The sequence below is a fragment of the Oncorhynchus masou genome, chromosome 22, assembly GCF_036934945.1.
Source record: "Oncorhynchus masou masou isolate Uvic2021 chromosome 22, UVic_Omas_1.1, whole genome shotgun sequence".
NCBI lineage: Eukaryota > Metazoa > Chordata > Actinopteri > Salmoniformes > Salmonidae > Oncorhynchus > Oncorhynchus masou.
In genome coordinates this window covers 11,657,664-11,675,453 of record NC_088233.1, presented here as the reverse complement: position 1 = coordinate 11,675,453, position 17,790 = coordinate 11,657,664, and the positions used below count along the sequence as shown (strand labels likewise).

Sequence of the window (17,790 nt, the reverse complement as noted above, 5' to 3'; positions counted from 1 at the left end):
TACTTTATACATATTCTATGTTCTTTTATGTATTCTATTATTATCATGACACAAGGCAAGACCCAGATGCAGAAACAGGAGGCAGATTGTTGGAGTTTAAGCTGTTTAATAATCCAAAAAGGAGTAGGCAAGAGATTGGTCGTGGACAGGTCAAAGGTCAAAACCAGTTCAGAGTCCAGAAGGTACCGAAGGGCAGGCAGATTCAAGGTCAGGGCAGGCAGGATGATCAGGCAGTGGTCAAAACCAGGAAGACTAGCAAAAGATAATAGAAAAGGAGTAAGGGGAGAAACACCCTGGTTGACTTGACAAAAACATATAAGATGAACTGGCAAAGAGAGACAGGAAACACAGGGATAAATACACTGGGGAAAACAAGATGAACTGGCACAGAGACAGGAAACACAGGGATAAATACACTGGTACAGAGAGACAGGAAACACAGGGATAAATACACTGGGGAAAACAAGATGAACTGGCACAGAGACAGGAAACACAGGGATAAATACACTGGGGAAAACAAGACGAACTGGCACAGAGAGACAGGAAACACAGGGATAAATACACTGGGGAAAACAAGATGAACTGGCAAGGAGAGACAGGAAACACAGGGATAAATACACTGGGGAAAACAAGATGAAATGGCACAGAGAGACAGGAAACACAGGGATAAATACACTGGGGAAAACAAGACGAACTGGCACAGAGAGACAGGAAACACAGGGATAAATACACTGGGGAAAACAAGATGAACTGGCAAGGAGAGACAGGAAACACAGGGATAAATACACTGGGGAAAACAAGATGAACTGGCAAAGAGAGACAGTGAACACAGCGATAAATACACTGGCCCAGAGAGACAGGAAACACAGGGATAAATACACTGGTACAGAGAGACAGGAAACACAGGGATAAATACACTGGGGAAAACAAGATGAACTGGCACAGAGAGACAGGAAACACGGGGATAAATACACTGGGGAAAACAAGACGAACTAGCACAGAGAGACAGGAAACACAGGGATAAATACACTGGGGAAAACAAGATGAACTGGCAAAGAGAGACAGGAAACACAGGGATAAATACACTGGGGAAAACAAGATGAACTGGCAAGGAGAGACAGGAAACAATGGGATAAATACACTGGCCCATAGAGACAGGAAACACAGGGATAAATACACTGGGGAAAACAAGACGAACTAGCACAGAGAGACAGGAAACACAGGGATAAATACACTGGTACAGAGAGACAGGAAACACAGGGATAAATACACTGGGGAAAACAAGATGAACTGGCAAGGAGAGACAGGAAACACAGGGATAAATACACTGGGGAAAACAAGACGAACTAGCACAGAGAGACAGGAAACACAGGGATAAATACACTGGGGAAAACAAGATGAACTGGCACAGAGAGACAGGATACACAGGGATAAATACACTGGGGAAAACAAGACGAACTAGCACAGAGAGACAGGAAACACAGGGATAAATACACTGGGGAAAACAAGATGAACTGTCACAGGGAGACAGGAAACACAGGGATAAATACACTGGGGAAAACAAGACGAACTAGCACAGAGAGACAGGAAACACAGGGATAAATACACTGGGGAAAACAAGATGAACTGTCACAGGGAGACAGGAAACACAGGGATAAATACACTGGGGAAAACAAGACGAACTAGCACAGAGAGACAGGAAACACAGGGATAAATACACTGGGGAAAACAAGATGAACTGTCACAGGGAGACAGGAAACACAGGGATAAATACACTGGGGAAAACAAGATGAACTGTCACAGGGAGACAGGAAACACAGGGATAAATACACTGGGGAAAACAAGACGAACTAGCACAGAGAGACAGGAAACACAGGGATAAATACACTGGGGAAAACAAGATGAACTAGCACAGAGAGACAGGAAACACAGGGATAAATACACTGGGGAAAACAAGATGAACTAGCACAGAGAGACAGGAAACACAGGGATAAATACACTGGGGAAAACAAGGCGAACTAGCACAGAGAGACAGGAAACACAGGGATAAATACACTGGGGAAAACAAGATGAACTGGCAAAGAGAGACAGGAAACACAGGGATAAATACACTGGGGAAAACAAGACGAACTAGCACAGAGAGACAGGAAACACAGGGATAAATACACTGGGGAAAACAAGATGAACTGGCAAAGAGAGACAGTGAACACAGCGATAAATACACTGGCCCAGAGAGACAGGGAACACAGGGATAAATACACTGGTACAGAGAGACAGGAAACACAGGGATAAATACACTGGGGAAAACAAGATGAACTGGCACAGAGAGACAGGAAACACAGGGATAAATACACTGGGGAAAACAAGACAAACTGGCACAGAGAGACAGGAAACACAGGGATAAATACACTGGGGAAAACAAGATGAACTGGCAAAGAGAGACAGGAAACACAGGGATAAATACACTGGGGAAAACAAGATGAACTGGCAAGGAGAGACAGGAAACAATGGGATAAATACACTGGCCCATAGAGACAGGAAACACAGGGATAAATACACTGGGGAAAACAAGACGAACTAGCACAGAGAGACAGGAAACACAGGGATAAATACACTGGTACAGAGAGACAGGAAACACAGGGATACATACACTGGGGAAAACAAGATGAACTGGCAAAGAGAGACAGGAAACACAGGGATAAATACACTGGGGAAAACAAGATGAACTGGCAAAGAGAGACAGGAAACACAGGGATAAATACACTGGGGAAAACAAGATGAACTGGCACAGAGAGACAGGATACACAGGGATAAATACACTGGTACAGAGAGACAGGAAACACAGGTATAAATACACTGGGGAAAACAAGATGAACTGGCACAGAGAGACAGGAAACACAGGGATAAATACACTGGGGGAAACAAGATTAACTGGCACAGAGAGACAGGAAACACGGGGATATATACACTAGGGGAAAACAAGATGAACTGGCACAGAGAGACAGGAAACACAGGGATAAATACACTGGCTCTGAGAAACAGGAAACACAGGGATAAATACACTGGGGAAAATAAGTGACACCTGGAGGGTGTGGAGACAATCACAGGGACAGGTGAAACAGATCACAGCGTGACAATTAAATTGTATGATATTCTATTATATTGTATTACATTCTATTATATTTTATTACATTATATTATATTGTATTACATTCTATTATATTATATTCCATTCTATTATTTCTATTCTATTTGAAAGATGAGATTGCTGTATTGTTTCCTATGCAGGAAGTACTTTGGGGAGAAGATAGGGCTGTACTTTGCATGGCTGGGGCTGTACACCCAAATGCTGATCCCTGCTTCTCTAGTGGGAGTCATCGTGTTCCTGTACGGCTGTGCCACCGTAGACGACAACATTCCCAGGTTAGCCCCATACACAGCCAAGGACATAATCATTGGTTCTCGCCGGCAGTATCATAGGGCATGTCTGCCTGAGGTTATAATTCATACAAGTAATTCACTGTGTGTAAAGTGTCTAAGACCATTGAAATGATTGAAGAAGACCAAATGGAAAGCCAGAGACATAGCTCAAGTAGATGTAGGACCTCATTATATTCCCACATCCAATTGATTCACTTCAAATATTGTAACAGACAGCTTTAGGATGTAGAGTGGTTTACAGCGGGATATTTTTTATTTATATTTGTTTAACCTTTATTTAACTAGGCAAGTCAGTTAAGAACAAATTCTTATTTACAATGACGGCCTACGCCTGCCGAAACCTAATGACGCTGGGCTATTATGAGCCGCCCTATGGGACACCCAATCACGGCCGGTTGTGATATAGCCTGGAATCGAACCAGGGTGTGTTGTGCCGCCTCTAGCACTGAGATACAGTGCCTTAGACCGCTGCGCCACTCTGGAAGCTTTAGACTGTAGAGTGGTTTACAGTGGGATATTGTGACAACTTTAGACTATAGAGTGGTTTACAGTGGGATATTGTGACAACTTTAGACTATAGAGTGGTTTACAGTGGGATATTGTGACAACTTTAGACTGTAGAATAGTTTGCAGTGAGATAATAACACACAGTATAAAGAAATGTGCCATGGTAACTAACAAGTGCAAAACTTGTTGCAGGGACAAAACTAGAACAAGCAGACATTTCCAGTGGCTTGCGAAAATATTCACTACCCTTGTTATTTTGTTGCCTTACATCCTGGAAATAAAATTGATTTTTTTGGGGGGTCGTATCATTTACACAACATGCCTACCACTTTGAAGATGCAAAATATTTTTTCTTGTGAAACAAACAAGACAAAAAACAGAAAACTTGAGCGTGCAAAACAATTCAACCCCCCAAAGTCAGCAATTACAGCTGCAAGTCTCTTGGGATATGTCTCTATAAGCTTGGCATGTCTAGCCACTGGGATTTCTGCCCAATCTTCAAGACAAAACTGCTTCAGCTCCTTCAAGTTGGATGGGTTCCGCTGGCGTACAGCAATCTTTAAGTCATACCACAGATTCTCACTTAGATTGATGTCTGGGCTTTGACTAGGCCATTCCAAGACATTTAAATGTTTCCCCTTAAACCACTTGAGTGTTGCTTTAGCAGTATGCTTAGGGTCATTGTCATGCTGGAAGGTGAACCTCCGTCCCAGTCTCAAATCTCTTGAAGACTGAAACAGGTTTCCGTCAATAATTTCCCTGTATTTAGCACCATCATTCCTTAAATTCTGACCAGTTTCAAAGTCCCTGCCAAGGAAAAACATCCCCACAGCATGATGCTACCAGAAACATGCAGGGATGGTGTTCACTGGGTAATGAGAGGTGTTGGGTTTGCGCCAGACATAGTGTTTTCCTTGATGGCCAAAAAGCTTAATTTTAGTCTCATCCGACCATAGTACCTTCTTCCATATGTTTGGGAAGTCTCCCACATTTCTTTTGGTGAACACCAAACGTGTTTGCTTATTTTTTTCTATAAGGAAAGGCTTTTTTTCTGGCCACTCTTCTGTAAAGCCCAGCTCTGTGGAGTGTACAGCTTAAAGTGGTCCTATGGACAGATACTCCAATCTCCGCTGTGGAGCTTTGCAGCTCCTTCAGGGTTATCTTTGGTCTCTTTGTTGTATCTCTGATGAATGCCTTCCTTGCCTGGTCTGTGAGTTTTGGTGGGCAGCCCTCTCTTGGCAGGTTTATTGTGGTGCCATATTCTTTCCATTTTTTAATAATGGATTTAATGGTGCTCTGTGGGATGTTCAAAGTTTCTGATATTTTTTTTATAACCCAACCCTGATCTGTACTTCTCCACAACTTTGTCCCTGACCTGTTTGGAGAGCTCGGTCTTCATGGTGTTGCTTGCTTGGTGGTGCCCCTTGCTTAGTGACAGGGGTATATATACTGAGATCATGTGACAGATGATGTGACACTTAGATTGCACACAGGTGGACTTTATTTAACTAATTATGTAACTTCTGAAGGTAATTGGTTGCATCAGATCGTATTTAGGGGCTTCATAGCAAAGGGGGTGAATACATATGCACGCACCACTTTTTGTTTTTTTAAACAAGTAATTTTTTAAAATTTCACTTCACCAATTTGGACTATTTTGTGTATATCCATTGCATGAAATCCAAATAAAAATATATTTAAATTGCAGGTTGTAATGCAACAAAATAGGAAAAACACCAAGGGAGATGAATACTTTTGCAGGGCACTGTAAACGGTTTATATTCAATACTTTAAGACCATTAAGACCATTTATATCTAATACAGTACTTAATATAGCCATCACCGACAGTATTGAACTTCTTACGTCTCGACAGCATTCCGCTGAAAAGTATGTAACTTTCATACATTCACATATGCAATACATCAAATTAAAGCTTAATTAAAGCTTAACCCGTTGCGACGAGCAAACCCGTATCCGGGAGCGTAATCATAGCCTCAAACGCATTAGCATAATGCAGCGGACATAAATACCCCTAGAAACTTTTCCTATTCATGAAAATCGCAAATGAAATAAATATATTCAAACACAAGCTTAGCCTTTTGTTAACAACATGTCCTCTCAGATTTTCAAAATATGCGTTACAGCCAACGCTAGACAAGCATTTGTGTAAGTTTATCATGACATAATGCTATGCTAGGCTCTGCTGGCAGCAGGCAACATTTTCACAAAAATAAGAAAAGAAACAAAATTAAATAATTTACCTTTGAAGAACTTCGGATGCTTTCACTCAGGAGACTCCCAGTTAGATAGCAAATGTTCCTTTTTTCCAAAAATATTATTTTTGTAGGCGAAATAGCTCCCGTTTCTTCACCATGCTTGGCTGAGAAATCGACCGAAAAATGCTACAACTCTAATGCCAAACTTTTTTCAAAATTAGCTACATAATATCGACAGAAACACGGCAAACGTTGTTTAGGATCCATCCTCAAGGTGTTTTTAACAAATATATTCGATAATATATCCGTCGAGGCAGTTGGTTTCTCATAAGAAGCGATTGGAAAAATGGCTACCTCAGTATTTTACGCAAGGTTTTCTGCGGGAGACACCATATGACCACTTGCTATATATGGTCCCTGACGGCTATTCTTCAAGGGAAAGGCCTAAAAAAGACGTCACAATGCTGTAGACACCTTGGGGAAAACGTGGAAAACGTAAGCTCATTCGTAGCTCATTCACAGCCATATAAGGAGTCATTGGCATGAGGCGGTTTCAAAAAATGCGGCACTTGGTTGGATTTTTATCTGGGTTTCGCCTGTAACATCAGTTCTGTGGCACTCACAGACAATATATTTGCAGTTTTGGAAACGTCAGAGTTTCTTCTTTCCTAAGCTGTCAATTATATGCATAGTCGAGCATCTTTTCATGACAAAATATCTTGTTTAAAACGGGAACGTTTTTCATACAAAAATTAAAATAGCGCCTCCTAAATCCAACTGGTTAACTTCTTGTTAATTAACTTCTTATGGCTGCAGGGGCAGTATTGAGTAGCTTGGATGAAAGATGCCCAGAGTTGCCCATACTAAACGGCCTCCTCCTCAGTCTCAGTTGCTAATATATGCATAGAAAACACTCTGAAGTTTCTAAAACTGTTTGAATGATGTATGTGAGTATAACAGAACTCATATGTCAGGCAAAAACCTGAGAAGAAATCCAAACAGGAAGTGAGAAATCTGAGGTTGGTCGATTTTGAACCCAGGCCCTATTGAATTCACAGTGGGATATGAATGAAGTTCCACTTCCTAGGGCTCCCACTAGATGTCAACAGTCTTTAGAAACTTGAATGAGGCTTCTACTGTGTTGTGAGACTGAATAAGAGCTGAATGAGTCAGGTTACTAGCAGAGAGTCATTTCCTGGTCATGCGCATTCCACATGATATCGACCTGCGTTCCATTGCTCCTCTAGACACAAAGGAATTCTCCGGTTGAAACATTATTGAAGATTTATGATAAAAACATCCTAATGATTGAGTCTATACTTAGTTTGAAATGTTTCTTCGACCTGTAATATAACTTTTTGAAGTTTTTGTCCGAAGTAATGCTCGACCTGCATGAGCGTTTGGATATGGGTACCTAACGCACTAACAAAAGTAGCTACTTGGACATAAATAACGGACATTATCGAACAAATCAAGCATTTATTGTGGAACTGCGATTCCTGTGAGTGCATTCTGATGAAGATCATCAAAGGTAAGGGAATATTTATAATGTGATTCCTGGTTTCTGTTGACTCCAACATGGCGGCTAATTTTATTATTTTTCTGAGCGCCGTCTCAGATTATTGCATGGTTTGCTTTTTCCATAAAGTAAAAAAAAAAATTGACACAGCGGTTGCATTAAGGAGAGGTATATCTATAATTCCATGTGTATAACTTGTATTATCATCTACATTTATGATGAGCATTTCTGTTGAATCGATGTGGCTATGCAAAATCACTGGATGTTTATGGAACTAGTGAAAGTAACGCGCCAATGTAAACTCAGATTTTTTTATATAAATATGAACTTTATCAAACAAAACATACATGTACTGTGTAACATGAAGTTCTATGAGTGTCATCTGATGAAGATCGTCAAAGGTTAGTGATTAATTTGTATCTCTATTTGTGATTTTTGTGACTCCTCTCTTTGGCTGGAAAAATGGCTGTGTTTTTCTGTGGCTTGGTGGTGACCTAACATAATCGTTTGTGGTGCTTTCGCTGTAAAGCCTATTTGAAATCGGACACAATGGTGGGATTAACAACAAGATTACCTTTAAAACAGTATAAGATACATGTATGTTTGAGGGATTTTAATTTTGAGATTTCTGTTGTTTTGAATTTGGCGCCCTGTACTTTCACTGGCTGTTGTCATATCATCCCGTTAACGGGATTGCAGCCCTAAGAAGTTTAATCTACCCATTGTGTCCGATTTCAAAAAGTCTTTACAGTGAACGAACACCATATGATTATGTTAGGTCAGAGCCTAGTCACAAAAACACAGAAACACACACAGCCATTTTCAGCCAAAGAGAGGAGTCACAAAAAGCAGAAAAAGAGATCAAATTCATCACTAACCTTTGATGATCTTCATCAGATGGCACTCATAGGACTTCATGTTACACAATACATGTATGTTTTGTTCGATAAAGTTGATATTTATATCCAAAGATCTCAGTTTACATTGGCACTTTATGGTCAGTAATGTTGTGCCTCGAAAACCTCTGGCGAATTTTCAGAGAGCCACATCAATTTACAGAAATACTCATAATAAACTTTGATAAGAGATACAAGTATTATGCACAGAATTATAGATATACTTCTCCTTAATGCAACCGCTGTGTCAGATTTTTTTTAAAGCTTTACGGAAAAAGCAAACCATGCAATAATCTGAGTATGGTGCTCAGACACAAAAACAAGCCATACAGATACCCGCCATGTTGTGGAGTCATTCATAGTCAGAAATAGCATTATAAATAGTCGCTTACCTTTGATGATCTTCATCAGAATGCACTCCCAGGAATCCCAGTTCCACAATAAATGTTTGTTTTGTTCGATAAAGTCCATCATTTATGTCCAAATACCTCCTTTTGTTAGCGAGTTTGATGAACAAAAAAGTCCAAGCGAAGGTTCAGACGAAAAGTTAAAAAAGTTATATTACAGTTCGTAGAAACACATCAAACGATGTATAGAATCAATATTTAGGATGTTTTTAACATACATCTTCAATAATGTTCCAACCGGAGAATTCCTTTAGAATTGCAATGGAACGCAGGCCGCTCTCACGTGTGCGCGCGTGATCAGCTCATTGCACTCTGGCAGGCCCCTGGTTGAATCAGCTCTCATTCGCCTCCACCTCACAGTATAAGCCTCAAACAATGTTCTAAAGACTGTTGACATCTAGTGAAGCCTTAGGAAGTGCAATGTGACCCCATAGACACTGTATATTCGATTGGTAATGAGTTGAAAAACTACAAACCTCAGATTTACCACTTCTTGGCCTGCCATATGTGTTCTGTTATACTCACATCATTCAAACACTTTTAGAAACTTCAGAGTGTTTTCTATCCAATACTACTAACACTATGCATATGTTCCCTTCTGGGCCTGAGTAGCAGGAAGTTTACTCTGAGCATGCTTTGAAACAAGTCATTTAAAAAAAAATCACTTCACCAATTTGGACTATTTTGTGTATATCCATTACATAACATCCAAATAAAAATATATTTAAATAACAGGTTGTAATGCAACAAATTATGAAAAATACCAAGGGGGATGAATACTTTTGCAAGGCACTGTAAACGGTTTATATTCAATACTTATTAGCACCATTTATATCTAATACAGTATTTAATATAGTCATCACCTACATTATTTAATATAGCCATCACCTACATTATTTAATATAGCCATCACCTACAGTATTTAATATAGCCATCACCTACAGTATTTAATATAGCCATTACCTACAGTATTTAATATAGCCATCACCTCGTTCCCAGTTCAGAATACCTGCCTTGCGCTGTAGCTCTGTCCTGTCCTGTCACTACTCCCTGGCTCGTGACTAACGTCTTAAATCATCTTCACTTCCTGACAGCATAAATAATGCAGTTTAATGACGTTTTTATGACGTAGTCCAGATCACTCTGCTGCCTGAAGCCTGAAGCCTGAAGCCTGCTGCCTGATGCCTGAGGACTGAAGCCTGAAGCGTGCTGCCTGCTGCCTGAAGCCTGAAGCCTGAAGCCTGAAGCCTGCTGCCTGAAGCCTGCTGCCTGCTGCCTGAAGCCTGAAGCCTGAAGCCTGAAGCCTGAAGCCTGAAGCCTGCTGCCTGAAGCCTGAAGCCTGAAGCCTGCTGCCTGAAGCCTGCTGCCTGATGCCTGAAGACTGAAGCCTGAAGCGTGCTGCCTGCTGCCTGAAGCCTGAAGCCTGAAGCCTGAAGCCTGAAGCCTGCTGCCTGAAGCCTGCTGCCTGATGCCTGAAGACTGAAGCCTGAAGCGTGCTGCCTGCTGCCTGAAGCCTGAAGCCTGAAGCCTGAAGCCTGCTGCCTGAAGCCTGCTGCCTGCTGCCTGAAGCCTGAAGCCTGAAGCCTGCTGCCTGAAACCTTGCCTGAAGCCTGAAGCGTGCTGCCTGAAGCCTTGCCTGAAGCATTAAGCATGCTGCCTGAAGCCTTGCCTGAAACCTGAAGCCTGCTGCCTGAGCCTGCTGCCTGAGCCTGCTGCCTGAAGCCTGAAGCCTGCTGCCTGAGCCTGCTGCCTGAAGCCTGAAGCCTGCTGCCTGAAACCTGCTGCCTGAAGCTTGCTGCCTGAAGCCTGAAGCCTGAAGCCTGAAGCCTGCTGCCTGAAGCCTGAAGCCTGAAGCCTGGCCTGGCTTGGCTTGGCAGTCCACAACTACGAAAATGAAACAGTTCCTATACAGAGACAGAAGACAGAAGGGGGAATTTGTGATGTCCAACATCTGGTTGATGTAGATGACAAGAGGAAATGAACCTCCCCTGGCTAACATCTCTTATCTCCGTCAGGATAGTTTGACAGACTGTGCTATCTGTGTCCAGATCCTCTGCCATGCTGCTCACAATCCCCCACAGACATGTGATCTTATTACAGTTAGCCTGACTCACCTGTTATATGAAACAAGAACGGAATATACTTTTAAGATCTGACTTAGTCTTGAGCTCCAGCGGTCTACAGTGTGGAGCATCGGACTCGTGAGACTAGACCTAATTAATCTACATAACCCAGATCCCTGACATTATTGTGTAAATATGTTCATGAATAGTATTTTCAGCGAACGTAGAGATTTCTTTCAAAGCACTTGTGGGTTGAGGTGCAGGTGTACATTCACCATATTTACATGAATTCAGTATAACGTTTTAAATCTACAGAAGTCAAAAGACACTCTAGCTCAGGGGTTCCCAAACTTTTACTGCGTGCAACTCTAAGTTGACGCTTGAAAATAGTGGGAACCCCACTTGGAAATAGATTATACTCCTTAGTTAACGCTGTGTGTTCATATTCACCACATTTTTGGTCCTTCATAATAACGAGATGAAAGCACATTCCAATCCTGTAAGAGGTCATTAGTTGACACTAAAAGGTTGTATTCTATTCCCATTTAAAGAGATAAAGTTATTAATTTGGTTGATAAAAGAACAGATTTTCATAGGGGAAATGTCTATTTCAGGGCTCCCGAGTGGAGCAGCGGTCTAAGGCACTACATCACAGTGCAAGAGGAGTCACTATAGACATCCTGGTTCAATTCCAGGCTGCATCACAACTGGCTGTGATTGGGAGGCGCATAGGGCGGCGCACAATTGGCCCGCCGTCGTCCGGGTTGGGCCGGTGTAGAGGCTGTCATTGTAAATAAGAATTTGTTCTCAACTGACTTGCCTAGTAAAATAAGGATGACATTTAAAAAAGGGGACACCACATGGGGTGCCGACTCCAAGTTTGGGAGCCACTGCTTGAGCTTGACAGGCTGGTATAGTAACAGCCACTGGTGGTACTGAAATCAAATCAAGCTTTATTTATATAGCACATTTCAGACATGGAATGCAACGCAATGTCCTTCACAGGATAAAACAAATAAAAAACAATGAAAATCAAAGCTGAAATATCAACAACCATAAGATTAAAAAATTAAGAATGACAAAAAAAGGACCCTAATGAAAAGCAAAGCTAAAGAAATGTGTTTTAAGATCTCTTAAATTTGTCCACAATTTCTTCCCCCCCTCAGGTTCTCTGGCAGACTATTCCAGAGGCTGGGGGCATAATAACTAAAGGATGCCTCTCCATGCCTCTTAGACCTAGGCTTGGGATAGTTAAAAGGATGCCTCTCCATGCCTCTTAGACCTAGGCTCGGGATAGTTAAAAGGCCAGTACCAGAGGACCTGAGGGACCTACTGGGTACATAACTTAAAAGCATGTCTGACATCAAATCAAACTGTATGAGTCACATGCGCCGAACACAACCTTAGAGTGAAATGCTTACTTACGAGCCCCTAACCAACAATGCAGTTTAAAAAAAAATATGGATAAGAATAAGAGAGAAGTAACAAGTAACAAGCAAGTAACAAGTTATTAAATGTATCATGTATTGGGTGCACAATCATGGATTGATTTTAAAATCAATAAAATAATCGTAAAATGAATTGTGCAACTCACAGTCAGCCAGTTCAGAGACATTAAAACCGGTGTAATGTGTGTTCTCCGTTTGGTCTTGGTCTGTACACGTGCTGCAGCGTTCTATATGTTTTACATTACAGAGACATTAAAACCGGTGTAATGTGTGTTCTCCGTTTGGTCTTGGTCAGTACACGTGCTGCAGCGTTCTATATGTTTTACATTACAGAGACATTAAAACCGGTGTAATGTGTGTTCTCCGTTTGGTCTTGGTCAGTACACGTGCTGCAGCGTTCTATATGTTTTACATTACAGAGACATTAAAACCGGTGTAATGTGTGTTCTCCGTTTGGTCTTGGTCAGTACACGTGCTGCAGCGTTCTATATGTTTTACATTACAGAGACATTAAAACCGGTGTAATGTGTGTTCTCCGTTTGGTCTTGGTCAGTACACGTGCTGCAGCGTTCTATATGTTTTACATTACAGAGACATTAAAACCGGTGTAATGTGTGTTCTCCGTTTGGTCTTGGTCAGTACACGTGCTGCAGCGTTCTATATGTTTTACATTACAGAGACATTAAAACCGGTGTAATGTGTGTTCTCCGTTTGGTCTTGGTCAGTACACGTGCTGCAGCGTTCTATATGTTTTACATTACAGAGACATTAAAACCGGTGTAATGTGTGTTCTCCGTTTGGTCTTGGTCAGTACACGTGCTGCAGCGTTCTATATGTTTTACATTACAGAGACATTAAAACCGGTGTAATGTGTGTTCTCCGTTTGGTCTTGGTCAGTACACGTGCTGCAGCGTTCTATATGTTTTACATTACAGAGACATTAAAACCGGTGTAATGTGTGTTCTCCGTTTGGTCTTGGTCAGTACACGTGCTGCAGCGTTCTATATGTTTTACATTACAGAGACATTAAAACCGGTGTAATGTGTGTTCTCCGTTTGGTCTTGGTCAGTACACGTGCTGCAGCGTTCTATATGTTTTACATTACAGAGACATTAAAACCGGTGTAATGTGTGCTCTCTGTTTGGTCTTGGTCAGTACACGTGCTGCAGCGTTCTATATGTTTTGTAGTTGACCAATAGCATACTAGGGTAGACCAGACAGGAGAACATTACAGTAGTCAAGCCTGTTTGTAATAAAACCATGGATGAGTCTCTCTGTATCAGCCTGAGAGAGAAATGGCCGTACCTTGGCAATGTTCCTCAGGTGTTAAAAAAACTATTTTGGTCACATTCCTGATGTGTGATTTGAAATTTAATTCAGAATTTAAAATAACACCTAGGTTTTTACCCGGTATTTTATCTTTGTTAGCTGTGAATAAAAATGTGCGGCCAGATTTTTTCTCTGTGCTTTGGCTCCAACATTAAGTACCTCGATCTTGATTTAGCTGGAGGAAGTTGTGAGCCATCCAAGGATTTAAATCACTAATACAGTCTAATAATTTATCCGTGGAGACAAAATGAGATAAAGAGGGCTGACTGTTGTATCTCTTCCCCCCCCTCATCCCCCTTTTCTGCAGCATGGAGATCTGCCACCCCAAGAACAACATCACCATGTGCCCGCTGTGTGACAGAGCCTGTAGCTACTGGAAACTGAAGGAAGCCTGCGGGACGGCCCGGGCCAGCCACCTCTTTGACAACCCTGCCACCGTCTTCTTCTCCATCTTCATGGCCCTCTGGGGTAAGAGGTTGAGGCTTGTCCACACAACAGAACAAAACAGCGCAACTTGATTTATTTGTATCATTTATTTAATAGGGACAGTACTCAATAATCAACCACCTAGATGATACAGTCAGGCCCTGCGATAGACTCACATCCTGTCCAATCAAGCTACCTCACATTGCTATGCTCAAAGGTCAGATCAATGCCAGTGGGCTGGACAGACCACAATATTGTGACCATAACCATGAACACCAAGGTTCCAAAGAAACCCCCTAGGATTGTGGTCAATAGAAAACAAATAGAAATGTAATCATGTGCAATTTCAAAATTATTTTTCTGCTGTACCATGGGAGCTGATTTATCTGGAGGATGAAAAAGGCCAGTTGGGGTTTGTCCATCTCCATGGATTGATAATGAACTGGGTGAGGTGTTCTCTCAAAGAAATAGGGCAAAAGTCTTAGCAACCAAATCTATAGTAGAAATCAATTAACAGAATTATAGAACACTATGTAATGATGCAGTTAAATTATATCGTATGAAAAATACGTTTATTTTACAAAAATGCTTTTATTGATTGTTTGGAATACAGTGAAGGGCTTATGTGGTACATCTATCCCATAATACCCATCTAGTGTGGAGGTTGACTGGAGAAAAAAACAAAAAACAGAAGACTTTGTCAATAATCTTACAGATTGAAAACACATTTACTGAGAGATAATGTAAACACCCATTCTTCCAAAACAAGCTGTCGTCCAATAGATGGATGATCATATTATGGGCATACATTTTCAATGTGTGTGTGTATGTATGTGATCCCGGGAAATGCAGGAAATGAACCCTCAACCTGGGCGCCGCTAGCGCTACCCTCTTACCAACTGATACTCATACTGTCTGCTCTTACTCACTTCCTACTATTTTGTTCTTCCAGATGTTCAGTCTCCCATTTGTCCTCTTTCTTTGTTTCCTTTGTTCATTCATGTGTCCACTATTCTTTCTTTCGTTCTTTCCCTCTTTCTGGCTCTTTAATATAATCTTTCATCTATTTCCGACACTCTCTCCTCTATGACAGTCCAGCGGGCCACTCAGCCTTGTGGACTATACTGTACAGAGTCTTACTATGTGGATTAAACCATGCATGTTTTCCCTTTAAAAATTGTCTCTTTGCTGGTGCGTTCCTGTTCTGTTCATTGTCATAGTGAGGCTGGGCCTGCGAGGCCTGAGACTGAAGGCAGGAAGCAATAGACTGGAGCACTGTATGAGGGCACAGGTTCAGCCCCAAGATTTATTTGCGGTTTAATTTGCCTGTGTGTGTGTGTGTGTGTGTGTGTGTGTGTGTGTGTGTGTGTGTGTGTGTGTGTGTGTGTGTGTGTGTGTGTGTGTGTGTGTGTGTGTGTGTGTGTGTGTGTGTGTGTGTGTGTGTGTGACATGATAGGTTTGGATGAGACGTTAACGTGTACAGTACTGCATCAGTTCAAGTGTTACAGTATGTCGTGTCTTTGTTATGAAAGGATGATGCAACCGCCGTCCCTCACTATTGGAGGTAGGAATTAGTGTTTTACTGCATCTCAACTGGATTACAACATGTTATTCTCAAAGGGCATGGACAAACCTTAACAATTAGCCAAAACATTTATTCCAAATACATTTTTACAGCATCCTCAGGCATTCCATTAATATACTGGGTCACATTCAAGTCTGATGATTACTTTTTTGCAAACTCATTTAGTTTAGTTTTAATAGAACGACTTTAGTGTGTGAAATGTAGAGAATTGAAAGCTCATTTTCAGACCAATTGGAGTAAATATATGAGACATATTTTTGGATAAATGCCTGTCTGCCCTCCCTGTCTCTCCTGTCAGAGTCAATGTTATGACCAGAATGCTGTTTTTGTTATCCACAAATGTATATATCAGCATCCCTAATGTAGTTAGATACATGCTAAAATGTTTACTCCACATGAGTGTTCTCTTTCATTTAATCACTCAATGTTGAGGAGACTAAACTGCTTGGTGTAACCATAGGTTGTAAACTGACATGGTCAAAATGTATTGATGCAACGGTAGTTAAGATGTCGAGAGGTCTGTCCATGTTAAAGCGCTGCTCAGCTTTCTTAACATCACAATCAACTTAACAAGTCGACCAGGCCTTAGTTTTAACCCGCCTGGACTACTGCCCAGTTATATGGTCAAGTGCCACCAAGAACATAGACAAATTACAGTTTGCCCAGGACAGAGCAGCACGGCTGGTCTTTAAATGTACGCAGAGCGCTATAATTTCAATACTATGCATCTCAATTTCTCCTGGCTCAAAGTAGAGGAGAGATTGACTGCATCACACGTCTTTGTGAGAGGGATTGACATTTTGAAATCACCAAACTATCTGTTCAAACAGCTAACACATAGCTCAGACACTCATACATTCCCACAAGACATGCCACCAGAGGTCTCCTCACAGTCCAGAACAGACTTTGGGAAACACACAGTACTACACAGAGCCATGACTACAGGGAACTCTCTTCCACATCAAGTAACTCAAGCAAGCAGTATAATCTGATAGAAAACATTGTAATGTTGTGGTATTTTTTATGTATACTTTTTTTTAACTAGGCAAGTGAGGTAAGAACAAATTCTGATTTACAATGACGGCCTACCGCGGCCAAACCCTAACCCGGACGACACTGAGCCAATTGTGCACCGCCCTATGGGGCTCCCAATCACGGCCGTTTGTGATACAGCCTGGAATCGAACCAGGGACTGTAATGGCGCTTCTAGCACTGAGATGCAGTGCCTTAGACCGCTGCGCCACTTTTTTATATTGTACATTTGTAATATTAGAGTAATGATGTCATAATGTCTTGAATGATATAATAATGTCTTGTATGATGTAATAATGTCTTGTATGATGTAATAATGTCTTGTATGATGTAATAATGTCTTGTATGATGTAATGTTTTATTTATGATGTTGTGTTTTGTTGTGATGTAACTGTTTTAACCCTGTTTGGACCCCAAGAAGTGTAGTAAGGGGTATACTAATAACATACCCCAAAATACTAATGTTACCACTATAGGAAACTATCTCCCATGTCCGATAGTGGTGATAACGTCTCATTCAGAGAACCAAGGTTAGTTTATTTTTCACAGCAGCTTGTGGAGTGCCCCGTAGAGAGACTATTCATCAAGTAACCCGAGACACTTTGATGGATGAGCATTATATGGATGAAAAATAGACCATGTAGTTGCCCCAGGTGCCTGTCTGCATATAGACTGTCCCTGCCACCGTCCCTGCTGTCCCACAAGACTAAAACATACCTGGAATCCAATTCATGTCATCTCTACACAAGCATTGAATTATCCCCAAATTTAGCTCCTCATCCCTCACACGTGGCAATTGATCATTTTTTTCTCATTATACATTTAATAATTGATAGCTGCAATCCTAATTTTAGCACGTTTATTACGCCACACGCACATAATCATCATGGTCGGGGGAACCATAATTGGACTGCCAAGGT

At 41.3% G+C, this 17,790-nt stretch overlaps 1 protein-coding gene across 3 annotated transcripts in view; it reads left to right on the top strand.

Moving 5' to 3' along the window:
* The window catches only part of LOC135509013 (anoctamin-1-like), a 132,468-nt gene that overhangs the window by 85,079 nt on the left and 29,599 nt on the right, over nucleotides 1-17,790 (top strand). For all 3 annotated transcript variants that reach the window (XM_064929298.1, XM_064929300.1, XM_064929299.1), the window contains exons 11-12: nucleotides 3,289-3,423; nucleotides 14,135-14,295. In XM_064929298.1, coding sequence (XP_064785370.1) covers nucleotides 3,289-3,423; nucleotides 14,135-14,295 — 296 coding nt within the window. The remainder of the gene's footprint in view (nucleotides 1-3,288; nucleotides 3,424-14,134; nucleotides 14,296-17,790) is intronic.